The sequence below is a fragment of the Morus notabilis genome, unplaced genomic scaffold, assembly GCF_000414095.1.
Source record: "Morus notabilis unplaced genomic scaffold, ASM41409v2 Scaffold250, whole genome shotgun sequence".
Taxonomy (NCBI): domain Eukaryota; kingdom Viridiplantae; phylum Streptophyta; class Magnoliopsida; order Rosales; family Moraceae; genus Morus; species Morus notabilis.
The window spans coordinates 376,605-393,922 of NW_010358072.1; the positions used below are offsets into that span (position 1 = coordinate 376,605).

Consider the following 17,318-nt stretch of genomic DNA (forward strand, 5'->3'; position numbering starts at 1 on the left):
AAAAACATATATTAATTTTAGATTTCAAAACATAAATAAAAAATTTAAATTTTTGACTCATTACGACCCCTGGGAGCACCATTACGCGGGCATAGGGCTTTTTGACAGCGTTTTATTTTATTTTGTCATTTTTTGAGGCCATTTTTTGCAGGCATGCCCAGAAAAATGTGGGGATTGTGTCTGGAAAATTTCATAAATTTCTGACACTGTTTTGATTTTATTTTATTTTTTAAAGATGAAAAATAAAGAAAATCATAAAAAATACAATATACATATAAAAAAATGGTGCTTCTTATTGCATTAATTCCTAAAAATCGTATATAAATTTTTGAATGTAAAATATAAATAAAAAACTTAAATTTTTAACCCATTCCGGCACCTTGGTGCCCCACTATGTGGGACGGGGGCTTTTTGACAGCGTTTACATTTTTTTCTCATTGTTTGAGGCCATTTCTTGTATGCATGCCTAGAAAAATGTAAAGATCGTGTCTGTAAAATTTCATATTTTTTTCACGTCATTTTTATTTATTTTATTTTGCAAAGATAAAAAATAAAGAAAATCATAAAGAGTATAATATTCATCAAAAAAATAGTGCCGCTTATTACATTAATTCTGAAAAATCGTTTATTAATTTTAGAATGGAAAACATAAATAAAAAATTTAAATTTTTGACCATTCCGGCCCTTGGGCTCCCCATTCCACGGGTATTGGGCTTTTTGACAGCGTTTTACTTTTTTTCATTTTTTGTGTCCATTTTTTGCAGGCACGCCCAGAAAAAATGTAAGGGTCGTGTCGGCAAAATTTCATAATTTTGTGACGTGATGATTGTTTTATTTTATTTTTCAAAGATGAAAAATAAAAAAAATCATAAAAAATAGAATATTCATCAAACAATGCTGCCGCTTGTTGCATTAATTTCTAAAAATCATATATATCAACTTTAAAATGCAAAACATAAATAAAAAATTTAATTTTTTGGCCCATTCCGGCCCATGGTCCCTACTACGCGGGCAGGGGACTTTTTGAGAGCGTATTAAAAATAAAAAATAAAGAAAATCATAAAAAATAGAATATTAATCAAACAATGGTGCCTCTTATTGTATTAATTCATGAAAATCGTATATTAATTTTAGAATGCAAAAGATACATAAAAAATTTAAAGTTTTGACCCATTCCGGCTCCTGGACGCCCCACTACGTGGGCATGGGGATTTTTAACAACATTTTACTTTATTTTTTTATTTTTTGAGATCGTTTGTGGCAGGCATGCCCAGAAAAATGTAAGGATCGTGTCTGCAAAATTTGATAATTTCTTGAGGTCGTTATTATTTTATTTTATTTTTTAAAGATAAAAAATAAAAAAAAATCATAAAAAATAGAATATTCATCAAAAAATAGTGCCGTTTATTGTATTAATTCCTGAAAATTGTACATTAATTTTAGAATTTGAAACATAACTAAAAATGTAAATTTTTGACCCATCCGGGCCGCTGGGTGCCCCACTATGCGGGCCGGAGGCTTTTTGACAGCATTTTAATTGCTTTTGTCATTTTTTTGTAGGCATACCCAGAAAAAATGTAAGGATCGTGTCTGTAAAATTTCATAATTTTGTGACGTTGTGATTGTTATATTTTATTTTTTAAAGATGAAAAATAAGAAAAATCATAAAAAATAGAATATTGATCAAACAATGGTGCCACTTATTACATTAATTCATGAAAATCGTATATTAATTTTAGAATGCAAAAGATAGATAAAAAATTTATATTTTTGACCCATTCCGGCCCTTGGATGCCCTACTACGCGGGCAAGGAGCTTTTTGATTGCGTTTTACTTTGTTTTGTCAGTTTTTGAGACCATTTTTTTAGGCATGCCTAGAAAAATGTAAGGTTCGTGTCAACAAAATTTGATAATTTCTTGAGGTCGTTTTTATTTTATTTTATTTTTTAAAGATAAAAAATAAAGAAAATCATAAAAAATAGAATATTTATCAAAAAATAGTGCCGTTTATTGTATTAATTCCTGAAAATTGTACATTAATTTTAGAATTTGAAACATAACTAAAACTGTAAATTTTTGACCCATCCGGGCTGCTGGGTGCCCCACTATGCAGGCCGGAGGCTTTTTGACAGCGTTTTAATTGCTTTTGTCATTTTTTAAGGCCATTTTTTTGTAGGCATACCCAGAAAAAATGTAAGGATCGTGTCTGCAAAATTTCATAATTTTGTGACGTTGTGATTGTTATATTTTATTTTTTAAATATGAAAAATAAGAAAAATCATAAAAAATAGAATATTGATCAAACAATGGTGCCACTTATTACATTAATTCCTGAAAATCGTATATTAATTTTAGAATGCAAAAGATAGATAAAAAATTTATATTTTTGACCCATTCCGGCCCTTGGATGCCCTACTACGCGGGCAAGGAGCTTTTTGACTGCGTTTTACTTTGTTTTGTCAGTTTTTGATACCATTTTTTTAGGCATGCCTAGAAAAATGTAAGGTTCATGTCAACAAAATTTGATAATTTTTTTAGGTTGTTTTTATTTTATTTTATTTTTCAAAAATAAAAAATAAAGAAAATCAAAAAAACTAGAATACTCTTGAGAAAATGGTACCGCTTATTGCATTAATGCCTAAAAACTGTATATTAATTTTAGAATGTGAAACATAAATAAAAATGTAAAATTTTCACCCATCCGACCCCCTGGGTGCCCCACTACGCAGGGCGGGAGCTTTTTGACAGTGTTTTCCTTTTTTGTCATTTTTAGGCTATTTTTCATAGGCGTGCCCAGAAAAATGTAAAGATCGTGTCTACAACATTTCATAAAATTTTCACATCGTGTTTAGTTTATTTTATTTTTCAAAGATGAAAAATAAAGAAAATCATAAAAAATAGAATATTCATCAAAAAAATGGTGCCGCTTGTTGCATTAATTTCTAAAAATCGTATATTAATTTTAGAATGTAAAATATAAATAAAAATGTAAATTTTTAACCCATCCCGGCCACTTGGTGCCCCAATATGCAGGCTGATAGCTTTTTGACAGTGTTTTATTTTTTTTTGTTATTTTTTGCAGGCGTGCCCAGAAAAATGTAAGGATCACAACTGCAAAATTTCAAAAAAATTTCACATCGTTTCTCATTTATTTTATTTTTCAAAGGCAAAAAATAAAGAAAATCATAAAAAAATATAATATTCATCAAAAAATAGTGCCGCTTGTTGCAATAATTCCTAAAAATTGTATATTAATTTTAGAGTGGAAAACATAAATAAATATGTAAAGTTGTGACCCATCTGGGCTCTTGGGCGCCCCACTACGCGAGACGGTGGCTTTTTGACAGCGTTTTAGTTCTATTTTTCATTTTTTGAAGCCATTTTTTATAGGCATGTCCAGAAAAATGAAAGAATTGTGTCTACAAAATTTCATAATTTTTTACGTCGTTTTTATTTTATTTTATTTTTTAAACATGAAAAATAAAGAAAATCATAAAAAATAGAATATTCATCAAAAATGGTGCCGCTTAATGTATTAATTCCTAAAAATTGTATATTAATTTTAGAATGCAAAACATAAATAAAAATGTAAATTTTTGACCCATTCCGGCCCTTGGGCACCCCACTACGCGGGCAGGGGCTTTTTGGCAGCGTTTTACTTTTTTTGTCCTTTTTAGGCCATATTTTATAGGCGTGCGCAGAAAAATGAGAGGACATTTCTGTAAAATTTCATAATTTTTTTACATAATTTTTTTTTAATTTTATTTTTTAAAGATGAAAAATAATGAAAATCATAAAAAATAGAATAATCACCAAAAATGGTGTCGTTTGTTGTATTAATTCTTAAAAATTGTATATTAATTTTAGAATGCGAAACATAAAAATAAATATTTATTTTTGACCCATTCGGGCCCCTTGACGCCCCACTACGCGGGTTGACGACTTTTTGATAGTGTTTTACTTTTTTTATAATTTTTTAGGCCATTTTTTACAGACATGCCTAGAAAAAAGTAAAGATCGTGTCTGGAAAATTTCATAATTTTTTGACATCAGTTTTATTTTATTTTATTTTTCAACAATGAAAAATGAAGAAAATCATAAAAAATAGAATATTCATCAAAAAATTGTGCCGCTTGTTGCATTAATTCCTAAAAATCGTATATTTATTTTAGAATGCAAAACATAAATAAAAATGTAAATTTTTTATCCATCCCGGCTCCTGGGCGCCCCCACTACGCGGGCCGGGGGATTTTATACGGCGTCTTTCTTTTTTTTTTTTCATTTTTGTGCCCTTTTTTTTTTTTTGCAGGCATGCCCAGAAAATTTTAAGGTTTGTGTCTGTAAAAGTTCATAATTTTTAACGTCATTTTTATTTTATGGATTGTGTTAGAAAATTTTTCTTTTTGCGGCACCATTCTTTGATGAATATTCTATTTTTTATGAGTTTCTTTATTTTTCATCCTTGAAAAGTAAAATAAAATAAAAACAACGTCAAAAAATTATGAAATTTTGCAGACATGATCCTTAAATTTTTCTGGGCATGCCTGCAATAAAAAAGGCCTCAAAAATGAAAAAAAAAAAAAAAAAAAAAAGTTGTATAAAAGCCCCCTGCTCGCGTAGTGGGGAGCCCAGGGGCTGGAATGAGTCAAAAATTTACATTTTTATTTATGTTTTACATTCTAAAATTAATACACAATTTTTAGGAGTCAATGCAACAAGCGACACCATTATTTGATGAATATTCTATTTTTTATAATTTTCTCAATTTTTTGTCTTTGAAAAATAAAATAAAATAAAAATGACTTCAAAAAATTCTAAAATTTGGCGGACACGAGCCTTACATTTTCTGGACATGTCTGCAAAAAATGGCCTTAAAAATGACAACAAAAAAGTAAAACGATGTAAAAAAGTGCCCAGCTCGCGTAGTGGGGCACCTAGGGGCCGGGATGGGTTAAAAATTTATATTTTTATTTATATTTTGCGTTCTAAAATTAATATACGATTTTTAGAAATTAATGCAACAAGCAGCACCATTTTTTGATGAATATTCTATTTTTTATGATTTTTTTTTATTTTTCATCTTTAAAAAATAAAATAAAATAAAAACGACGTAAAACAATTATGAAATTTTAGAGACACGATCTTTACATTTTTCTCGGCATGTCTACAAAAAATAGCCTAAAAAGGACAAAAAAAAGTAAAACACTCAAAAAGCCCCGACCCGCGTAGTGGAGCGCCCAGGGGCCCGGATGGGTCAAAAATTTACATTTTTATTTATGTTTCCCATTCTAAAATTAATATATAATTTTTAGGAATTAATACATTAAGCGGCACCATTTTTTGATGAATATTCTATTTTTTATGATTTTCTTTATTTTTTATGTTTGAAAAATAAAATAAAATAAAATAAACGTAAAAAAATTATGAAATTTTGCAGACACTATCCTTACATTTTTTTGGGGCATGTCTGTAAAAAAATAGCCTCAAAAATAACAAAAAAAGTAAAACGATGTGAAAAAGCCCCTTGAACCGCGTAGTAAGCTGCCCACAGACCGAGATGGGTCAAAAATTTAAATTTTTTATTTATATTTTGCATTCTAAAATTAATATACAATTTTTAAGAATTAATACAACAAGCGACACCATTTTTTGATGAATATTGTATTTTTTATGATTTTCTTTATTTTTCATGTTTGAAAAATAAAATAAAAAAGACGTTTAAAAATTATGAAATTTTGCATACACTATCCTTACATTTTTCTGGGCATGTCTACAAAAAAAAGCCTCAAAAATGACAAAAAAAGTAAAACGAGGTGAAAAAGTCCCTTAAACAGCGTAATAAGGTGCCCACGGACCGAGATGGGTCAAAAATTTATATTTTTTATTTATATTTTGCATTCTAAAATTTATATTTTTTATTTATATTTTGCATTCTAAAATTAATATACGATTTTTAGGAATTAATGCAACAAGCGGCACCATTTTTTGATGAATATTCTATTTTTTATGATTTTCTTTATTTTCCATCTTTAAAAAATAAAATAAAATAAAGACGACATCAAAATATGATGAAATTTTGGAGACACGATCTTTACATTTTCCTCGGCATGTCTACAAAAAGTTGCCTCAAAAAATGACAAAAAAGAGTAAAACACTCTCAAAAAGCCCTCGACCCGCGTAGTGGGACGCCCAGGGGCCCGGATGAGTAAAAAATTTACATTTTTATTTATGTTTCGCATTCTAAAATTAATATACAATTTTTAAGAATTAATACAATAAGCGGCACCCATTTTTGATGAATATTCTATTTTTTTATGATTTTCTTTATTTTTCATCTTTGAAAAATAAAATAAAATAAAAACAACGTTAAAAATTTATGAAATTTTACAGACACGATCCTTACATTTTTCTGACTATGCCTGCAAAAGAAAAAGGCCTCAAAAATGAGGAAAAACAAGAAAGAAAAACGTTGTATAAAAACTCCCGACCCGTGTAGTGGGGCGGCCAGGGGTCATAATGGGTTAAAGATTTACATTTTTATTAGAATTACAGAGAGTGCTAAATGTTTGGTATCATTCAACACAACAGTGAGTATTGAGTAGCAATATAATTTACAAGAAAAAAAATAGTTTCATACTGCCTAAAGAAGCTCATTTTCATCGGCATGGAAAGTTCTATAACAAAATCAAAAATACCTAAACTAACTGGTATGGCAGGATTTCTCTGTTTGCTTTCAATAAAATGTAATAGAGAAAACGATATAATTTGTCAAGTATACAAACTATCTGTATGACGGGTGAATGCTCTACAAAATGAGCAGCCCGAGTCAAATGTTATGATCATTGCCAAAACCCCTCTTTATACTGCCAAAAAGAATAGCCTTTCAAGCGAGTAAGTGGGACTGTTTTCCCCTTGTGGGAAAATCTTACAAAATTGGAGAAGACTGGGTTGTATCCTCAACCATATCTATTTGTTCAGAGGTTCTAGCTGAACTTCCATTCTTCTCGATGTCTGTGATTCTTTATCCGAAAGTGTCCCAGTCGGGCTCAACAAATCAAGAGAATCATCTTCATCTAGGTTGCCAAGCACCCAATTGCTTCTTCCAGAAGCTTTCACCCTCCTCTTTTGCCTTTCACCATACTCCAGATAAATGACCGTCAGTGCTCCAAGCAAGAACCAAAATATTAAGGCCAAATTAAGTCCGTGAACATTTTCTCCATATCTATCACCTAAATGCTTCATTCCTGTGAAAAGTGCAGCAATACCTGCAACAATAGCACCTCTTCCCACAATCACGTGCAAATACTCCCAAAGGCGCCTTCTTGACGATACCTCTTCTCCATTAGCTGGTTTTTTAGGCCTTAAGAAAGCATTCACTGGTTGCGCGCAAGCCAAAAGTGTTGCGAGCGTTCCAAACTTCACATGTAGTGAGCCAAAATGGAAACCTCGAAGCTCAGCCACGGCAAAAAGAACAGCGAGAAGGACGATTGCCAAACCTGAGTACTGCAAGTAAACATGAATCTGGTACCACCCATCACCCTTCACATGTTTTAAGTATCTAGCCGCCAGTATTCCACCAGGAAGCAATATACCCCAAGCGAGAAACATCATAAATCCATGCACAGCTAATACAGGACGTATATCTTGCTCTGCCTCTGCAGAACCACGCATAAGCAGAACTCTTGTAACTCTACTGCTCATAACAGAATGCATATTTCTCTCGGCTAAAGTTCCATTTGTCCACCCAGTTCCCATAGCCCAAATAACTTTTAGAGGAGTAGTAGGATCAATGATGTTTTTACAAACTGGATCATTACTCCGACCACATGATGGCTTCAATGGCCGCGTGAACTCCAAAGTAATCATGCCATTTTCGGACTTGCAACGGACATACGCCAGATTCTCATTCGTTGGATGCACACTGGAGGCATCAGTTCCATCAATCCAGTAAGTGTCCACCCGCCCTTTGCCAATATTATCAACCCATCCCACATAAGCATAGCTATTTACCATTCCAGTACCAAATCCTATCGCCAGATACCCACTCTTCTTCTCAGCACGAGCAGCAATAGATATTGAATCTTCATACAACGTCCAAAAGAAGGTAACTTGCTGATCATCTAGAAAAACACTATTGTTATACATATCTGGCAGACCACCATCAACTACCTGCACTCTCCAACCCATTTTCTGCTGATACAGTGACTGATAGTAAACCTCGTTCGGAGTATTCCTGTCTGGCGCCCAAACTAATTCCGTTGGACTTGCTTGAACTCCTTCAGCTTCTGGCCCTCCTGCATAAATAGTCTCAGTCATATTCCTCAACGTCGCATTTCCACCGATCGGATCAGAAGTAATGTAGAGGGCCACATCATGCCCGGCTTGTATTGAAAACTTCACAGGCACCCCTCTTTCAACCCTCAACACTGGAGCCTCTTTCTTGTTAATGTACAAAACCTTTGAAGGGTTTGGAGGGTTCGGGAAATGCAATGCCGGACCAGTCGTGACCACAAGAGCAGCATTTGCATCTGCAATAATGAGATCCTGATCCTCCTTGTCTTCTGCATCCAAAGGACCTAGACAATCATCCACATGCTCTGAAACATTCAACACCAAATTCCCAAAAGTAACACGCGGCGATTGGCCATGGTTTTGAGGAAGATAGTAGGGCCGAATAGTATCAGGAGGCCTTATCTTCCCCATCGCCCAAATAACTGACATGTGCTCAGTATGGTTCACAGGCACATCATACTTCTCATCAGCCGATTTCAACAGTCTCTGATAACGAATGAACGAAACCCCATCCCTCCTATGCCCATAAACCAGCTTCGTATCATTCACGGAACCAACAGAGTTTGAGCCTTCATAAATCCTATCGGGACAAACCCCACGAGCAGAATCATCCTTGTTCACAGAGCAATCGCTGTAGTCGGAGATGTAGAAGTCGTCCACAAACGGCAGTCCGTCTTCCCTGAAACCCGTGACGGCAACATCAGCCCCGATCATCAGATTAGAGGGCGATTTAGGGTTTGCCCAACCGAACGCCATGTAATTCATCGTCGCAGTGGCCGCCTCCAATCCAATATCAATCAAATTCTCATCGGCTTGCAATGTCCATCTAACCCTGTACTTCTCCGACAAAACTTTGCAGTTCTCAAACACGGTCAGCTCTGTGTGACCCCGAGTTCTTCCCGAAACTCCATCCGTTGACGGAGAAGGAGCCAAACTCGAACCTTCTGTTGACTCATTACTCGCGTTCGTCAACAAGGCATGCCCAAAGTTTGACGCCGTGGGACGGTCCCAAACGGCGAGGACTTGGATCCCATTCCAGGTGACATTCTTCCTCAAACGCACAAGAAAAGACGAGTTCTTGTGCGTGTCGTTCAGCTTCTGATCGGACACAGCGAAGCCGGCAATGAGGTTTTCGAAATCGGGAGCGATCGCGCCCCACCAGAGCACCTCCAATCCCGAAAGCATGTCGAAATTGGAAACCCTAAACGAGCAATCGTCGATTATCTTGAAGGAGCCCCTGAGTTGGTGCTGAACCATCTTGAATTCCGATTCGAATCCGACGAGGGGACTGGTTTTGGGGCAATCCGGACTCGGATCCCCATAGCAGAGGACGAGTAAGCCGAGAAAAATCCCAAACAAAATGGGATCGCGAGGCATGGGAATCGGAGATCCAGATCCGATGGGATCGTCTTTGTTTTGGTTCCGATTACCGGTTTTTCAATCGAAGGCAAACTAACGTAGAATTTCAGAGAGAGAGAGAGAGCGAATGACGATAAAGTTTACCTGGTCGTAATCGGAGGAAAAACCAGTCGCCAGCGATGGAGGAGAGAGAAAGTGGGCGGAGTTGCGGTTGCCGGGTTGAGAGGGAAAAGAGGCGAAGGAACGAAAGGAAAAGGAGTAGTAGTGCGTTACGCAGTCGATATTATTCAATGGACGGTGGCATTGGCATATTCCATTTCATGTTGACACATTTTCTAGGAAAAATCGGTTTGTGTGGGGGTCTTAATTGTCACGTCCCTAGAATTCTTTCTTTGTGCTTAAGAAATTGTTCTCTTTTTTTTTTTTTTTGCATGCTTGAAAAATTGTTTGGTAAATGCCATTAACAGCTCATAAAAGCCATATAGATTGAAAAAAATTTATGGTAAAGTATCTTTGTTGATAGTATGTTTTTAAACCTTGAACTTAATCAAAATTAAATTAAAAAATACAAAAATGACAAGCTTCATTGATAGATTTTATTCACACACTATCCGTAATTCTCATAAAGAATTATGGTTAGGTATTTTTAAATGTATATATATATATATTAATGTGATGATTAGTCCTGTTTGTTTCATTAGTTCGAGTCACAACTCAAATTTTTATTATAATATTTTATATCAAAAAATTTAATTTAATTTTTTATATTATAATATTTTCTCATATATATTCACTTTTTAAGATCTCAATTCAAACTAAGAAAATAAACAGTAATGTTCAAATCTCTCCGACCCATAAAGAAAAAACAACTAAAAAGAAGACGTTTTTGTCTTTCAATTAATAGTTCTGTAAGGTTGTTATAAAAAGAATGGCCTGTTTTGTAATAAGCAAAAACGTTATAATCGCTTGTGGTATAAATATTTTTCTTTATTTTTTTTCCACTCGGAGTGCATTAAAAGATGTTTCGTCTTTCAAAATATGAATACTGTGCTTTACTTTATACAAGTTCAATGTCCCGTCAATTTTTCTGGAGAGTTGGAGATTATTAGGCCGTTCATTTTACTGATTTGAGTTTAGAATTTAAGTTTTGTTGCAGTAAAAAATTCTAAAAAATAATTATATCTAACTTTTTTACTACAGTAAAAAACTTTCACATAAAATCATATTTAAACTCAAATTAAAAACTCGAATCAGCGAACTAAACAGACCCTTAGAACGTGAAGGCAATAACACTTAACGTCTTCAAAAAGTAGACATCTTTTATTTTTATTTTTAGAGCTCGTTTAGTTCGTTGATTTGAGTTTTTAATTCAAGTTAAGATGTGACTTTATATGAGAATTTTTATTGTAGCAAAAAAATTAAATGTGACTGTTTTTGAGAGCTTTTTACTATAACAAAACTCGAATTCTAAACTCAAATCGATAAAATGAGTAAGATCTTAGTTAAGAAGAGGTGACAGAAATCAAGTTTCTTTTTTCTTCTCTTTTTAAAGAGGGGTCACATGTTAGTTGTATTGTTGTAGATTACAAGCCTGTTTATTATTTGACTCTCTTCTTGATGGAGGAATTGTCTTTTATTGACAGACAAGGAACTATTTAAAAATTTTAGCTCGTTCATTTCACCGATTCGAGTTTAAAATTTAAGTTTTATTACAGTAAAAGGCTCTCAAAAATAGTCATATTTAACTTTTTTACTACAGTAAAAAATTCTTACATAAAATCACATCTCAACTCGAATTAAAAACTCAAATCAACAAACTAAACATGCCTTTTATATAGTTTATATTTTTCTCTTGCTTGATGGAGAATAAAAAATAACTATCTTTTTTACTTGTGAAAAAAAGAGATAAATAGTGTTCTTAAACTCTCACTCAACATCTTAAAAAGAATTTATTGGGATCACAAGTAGAACGGTAAGAGAACATAACCTCTGTTTTCATCCGTCAATATTTAGAGAGTCCAAATCGTAACAGACCCATTGAGAGATTTAAACTCGTTTATTTCGTATACTTAAACTTAAATTATTAATTTTATTATAGTATTTTTCTTTCACAAAAAATTTAAATTTTAAATGTCAAAATTAAAAATCATAATTTAAGTATAAATGTTATGAATTACAAGTTTTGATCAAATTTAAATCAAGTTCTATCAGTCTATCACACTAGGTTTACTAACAAGTCTATGCATATGAGAAATTACGGAATTCATCTTTCTAGCTTTTTTAAACGTCAAACGCCTTTGAGGCTTTAAGCATTTGACATTTTTGTTCTTTTTTTATTCCGCATAGAAAAGGATTTAAGTTTAGGGTGACGTGTTACAAACCCAACACTTGCAAGTTGTCTTGACTAATTTCCAGTTGGCTTTCGTTTTTGTACATAATTTTCATTTTTTTTTTTTTGCTTGAAAAAGAATAAAAGTTTAATACAATGAAAAACTTTTTAGCGTGTTTAGAATTATTATTGTTTTTATTTTTTACGTTTTAAAAAAATAAAATAAAAATAATTTTAAAATGATATTTAACACAATTAAAGATAAAAAATAAAAATAAAAATAATTTTTTAATTTAGTATAAAATGAGATAAATAAAAATTTTTAATTATTTTTTATTTTCTCCTCTCTTGAGAATAAAGAGAGACATTAATAAATTTTTTATACTGAAAATAATCTCTTAATAAAACTATCAAACGTATTTTTAAAAATAATTTCTATCTGAGATTGAAAACGTTTTCATTTTCATTTTCATACAAAAAACAAAACTATTTTAGAACAAGTTCTAAACGCACCCTTTATTTTTCTCTCAATAAACAATGCGCCGCACAACATGCACTGATTATGACCTCGTTCATTTCACAGATTCGAGTTTAAAATTTAAATTTTACTACAATAAAAAATAATCACATTTAACTTTTTTACTATAGTAAAAAACTCTCATATAAAGTCGCATCTTAACTCGAATTGACGAACTAAATGGGCCATATATTAATTAAAAGGAAAAAAGAGAAAAATATGTCAATACTTGAGATGAATTAAAATTAATAGGCCAATAGTTTACATAAGTTAATAAATAAGCCAAATTACTGTTTTCATCCATAACTTGTTTGGTTATAAACCATAACTTGACAAGTTATTGTCCATAACTTATCTGATTATGAACCATAACTTGACAAGTTTGTCCATAAATTATCTGTTTATGAACCATAACTTGACAAGTTATGACCTATTAATTACTATAACTAAAAAATGGCTTATATACTTTCTTAAGTTTTTCATATTGGCCTATTTCCTACTATTTCCCTAATTAAAACTCGAAATCATATCTGGGCCACGTTTTATCCCGGATTTTCAGTAAAATGCCACTATTTTCTTTTCTTTTGTTTGCACGTTATATCCCCCGTTATCTGGGAAAAGGCCCAAGGAAAAGTTTAACCCAGCAGATCAGATTACATAAAAAAGCTTCTTCTAAGAAGTTTTATGTCAATAATAAGGCACAAACTACAAAAGCCAAAAATGTAACGAACAGAATTTTGGCATGACAAAACAATTACTTAACGTTCTAAACATACTTAAAGCTGTGTGTGTATATGAACCTAAGCAATCCGGAGAAGTGAAGGGCGTCATCTCAAAGATTTAATGCCACAACCAATCAAAAAGTCCGGAGACCTCCCTAATATTCATCATGATCTGCAGAAACAAGATTTTTCTTGTAGTATAACATCCTAATTCCTGGTCCTTTCCACACGCGGAAATTTCCAAGGTTATTTCCTAAATTCAAAAAGAAGGATTAAGGAAAGCACCCTTACATCACCCATGTGCATGCACAAACGCATGGACAAAAAGGAACTAAGTGCTCCAATTGTTTAGTTGATTTCTGCAAGGTAAATGCCAATGCCGACAAGCAAAACTTCACACAAAGTTAGACTCTAATTTACGTGTATGTAGTAGCTAAAAAGGGACCAATCTTAGAGTCAGAAAGCAAAGGACAAATCTCACACAAGCGCTACTGAGATTTAAAAAAAAAAAAAAAAACATATAGAATGTACATTAGTAGGCTAGTTAGAAAGTTACTAGTTCACTGTGATCAGAAATCATACCAATTAAAGGACACTCGAACTTGTGGCGTGTATATCTCCAGCTGCACAACCTGAACTGCAAGAAAGCTAAAATTCGGCAGTGAAATCATTTTACTAGTGGATCTCTAATGCGATGTATCATTATATTATCAAAATAATTGAACTTTATGCAATGAGCTCAACAGAAACAACGCAGTGAAGATCAAATAAATTACAAAACGAGGCTTAAAAGTAAGACAACATCATAAACCTTTTTATTGAAACACTAATATAATTTACAAGAAACTCGAAGCTACGGAACCAGTTAAGGTTTCGGTTACAACAAAAGAAACGAAGAAAAAGGTTAAAAACTAACACAACGATTTCATTTGCCAAAGTGTACAAAGAGAACTAAATGCCTCACACTCAAATAGTCTACAAATATTCATCAATGCTTTTTGCCAAATTATTTCTCTTTCAATTAGTAGTCTGTCCATTTTCAACACCAAGACCATACAGAACACCTGCATACTTCTCAGTGGATCCATTGAAAAAGGTATCCCTCAATTTCCTGAAAGTGCACGACGTGAGCAAACTATCAGAGCCCGCTTGATGGCAAACCCCCACTCTTTCCACTTCCAACAACTCCGCAAGCTTGTTCAACCCGCCATGGAGGCTATTGCAAAACTTCATCAGATGCTTAATGTCATAAACCATGGGAAAGTACACATTGATCAGATCAAAGAAACCTGCTTGTGTGTCAGGCAAACTCTGGCATGTCAACAGCTTGAGCAAGTACCCAAAATCATACCCACTATGGAATGTGACCCAATGCACACCATCATTCAAAACAATCCCGGATGACATCAGGAGCTCGCCAAAACGGTTCACATCAATGCCCTTCTCGTTGTTCTTCTTGAAATCGATCCCACACTGGCGCAACAATTCAATTGAATCGCTGGCGAATATGTCTTCGCTTATGTTAAACTCGCGGAAATTGAACTGCCAAATGCAGAACTTATCAGTTCCGCAAGTTGGAAGGTTCCCATTCTCGTCGGAGAAAGTGAGACCCAGTTGAATCAGTTTCAACATGTCAACGTTGTCTTTCAGAGTCTGGTAGTTATAGTCATTAATGTTCTTGAAGTTCCCCACAGGGCGAAGAACAACGCCGGGGAACTCGGTATCCATGGCGACATAGTTGTACTTGTCGACAATTTCACGGATTAAAGCGAATTCCTCTTCCAGATTATCGTTCCATACTTCTCTGATTTGAATCGAATCGCCATCGCCTTTTGTTAAAATCGACATTTCCAATTCACCAAATCAAGCAACACACTGATGATTAATACTAACAAACCCAGATCTCTAAACAATAGCCCTAAAGCACTCAAAACCTCAAAAACGGCACTAAACTCCAGATCGACAACCGATTTTCTCCCTCAAAACCTATAACAGATCCAAGATAACATATCCAGACATGAAAAAAGAGTTTACAAGCCTTTAAACCTCAAAAACCTGAGATTGGTAACTGCAGATCGGGGGTTGAAACAACGTTGTTGTTGAGATTTCCGCTAGATCTGAAACAAATCCACGAAAACCAACCATTAATCGAAAGCGAATCGGAGTGTTAGCCAAAGATACTAGACAAGAACCCAACAACGCTACAAACACAAGTGAATGAGGAAAAAACTACGAGTGGGTAAGCAATTCGACCTTGGATTCTCCAAATCGGGGCCGGAAATGAACAGATCTAGAACTTGGAAGCACGATTCTGGCTTCTCCGAAGAGAAAGCTCTAGGTCAACGAACCAGAGATAGAGAGAGAAAAAGTAGAGAGAGATAAAGGGCAAATGGTAGAGGAAGAGAGAGAGAGAGAGAGGGGTCTTCTACTGGGGATGGCCTTCTTAACAACTGAGAGGTCATGAGCGAAAAAGAGGAAAGTGACGCTTCCTCAAATGTGAGCTTAAACGACGACGTCTCGAACCAGACATTTCCATAAAACGACATCGTATCTTCGTTGCTTCCGTTTTGGGTCTTACTTTCTCTTTCCCGAAATTGTTTTGTGTCGTAACTTGTAAAAATGATTAAATGGCATTTGCCAATTTGTTAGCCACAAAAAAAAGGAGCTATTGCCAATTAGCACTGTTTGGCGTTATATTGCCTATGCATATTTCAACTCTCTATTTCCAAAATAAAAAAAAAATAAAAAAATTATAGGTTTTCAATTTGCTAAACTTGTAAAGTTGAGAGATTTTTTTTAAAAAAAAAACAACTTAAAAGAATAACAATTAAGAGAAAATAATATATATTGTTTTAAAACAGTTATATATTTGATATCATATTCTATTTTCTATTTCAAACTTTCAATGTATAATGTAATTTTAAAATTTTGTATTTAACTTTGGTATAACTTTTTAAACTTTAAAAATTATAAAATAAATAATATTATATTAATGATCAAATACTAAAATTTAACACAGATGCAAAATTAAACATGAAATACGACATGCGTAAAGAATTTAACTTTTAAATAACATGCTAAAATTTTGCATTAAAATGTTAATTTGGCACTCAATTGAACTTAGAAATGGTCTTACTACAAATAGGACATAATCCGTTAGTCTTCTCAAGGCTGAAGCTCGAATTGAAAGGAAAATAAAATGGGAAAATTGCTTAACTTATCGGAGTATATAAGTTTAAATTTTTATCTGTTATTCTTAATTAATACTCTTTTATTAATATAATTATGGGATAAAATTATTTTGGTACTCTGTATTATAGCAAACATACTCTTAGTATCATGTGTTTTTTATAATATTAAAATGGTACTTTGACTTTTTAAAAGCATATTCTGAGTACTCCGAAGCTAATTTTTAAGATATATAATGTCCAAACTACCATTCTTATCAATTAAATATAAATTAATATTTTTTTAAAAAATCTAAAAATATATTAAAATATTAAAATATTTAAAAGAAAATAACAAAATAAAAAAATTCATGATTTTTTTTCCTAGATCTATTTTTTGATTAATTAAATAAAATGATACTAAGGTTATTTTACATCTCTAAAATCAACTTTAGAGTACTAAAAAGATGTTTTTAAAAACGTCAAGATACCGCTTTAATATTATTAAAAAAATAAAGTACTAAGAGCATGTTTCGCTATAGCACAGGGTACCAAAATGATTTTATCCTTATAATTATTTGACTAAAAAAGATATTAATTAAGAGTAAGAAGTAAAAGTTTAAACTCGTGCACTCTAAAAATATTTGTGTTCTTACTCAAATAAAATTAAACTATATTCGCTTTTGTCAGTGAAGACAACATTTGTGCATGTCTTAAAACATCTTTATTCCAGTTGCGTCAATTTATTATTGTCACACGTAATATAGCACGGCCACATAACAAACATGTAATTCAATTATTGTGTGCGAGGTACTTGCGTAGAATTGAAAATTTGACGAACGTTTGGTCAAATAATAGACACGATACATTGAATTTTTCTCTTCTATATACTTTATTTGAATGGACCACCTTTGGCTCCGGCTGTTCAAATT

The 17,318-nt window shown here is 32.9% G+C and overlaps 2 protein-coding genes across 2 annotated transcripts; both read right to left on the reverse strand.

Moving 5' to 3' along the window:
* Nucleotides 1-6,726: 6,726 nt before the first annotated feature.
* On the reverse strand, nt 6,727-9,997 carry LOC21397605 (cytochrome b561, DM13 and DOMON domain-containing protein At5g54830). The gene has a single exon (XM_010091653.2). It carries the CDS (start codon nt 9,667-9,669, stop codon nt 6,967-6,969), a length of 2,703 nt encoding a protein of 900 aa, XP_010089955.1. The 5' UTR covers nt 9,670-9,997; the 3' UTR covers nt 6,727-6,966.
* Nucleotides 9,998-14,012: 4,015 nt separating this feature from the next.
* Nucleotides 14,013-15,658, reverse strand: LOC21397606 (probable CCR4-associated factor 1 homolog 7). Its single transcript, XM_010091654.2, has 2 exons — nt 15,473-15,658; nt 14,013-15,336 (listed from the first exon to the last, which is right to left on the reverse strand). Exon 2 carries the CDS (start codon nt 15,065-15,067, stop codon nt 14,237-14,239), a length of 831 nt encoding a protein of 276 aa, XP_010089956.1. The 5' UTR covers nt 15,068-15,336; nt 15,473-15,658; the 3' UTR covers nt 14,013-14,236.
* Nucleotides 15,659-17,318: the final 1,660 nt, after the last annotated feature.

What these genes read in the sequence shown, in the direction of transcription:
- LOC21397605 (XM_010091653.2), bottom strand. Translation starts at nt 9,669, where the DNA reads ATGCCTCGCGATCCCATTTTGTTTGGGATTTTTCTCGGCTTACTCGTC.
- LOC21397606 (XM_010091654.2), bottom strand. Translation starts at nt 15,067, where the DNA reads ATGTCGATTTTAACAAAAGGCGATGGCGATTCGATTCAAATCAGAGAA.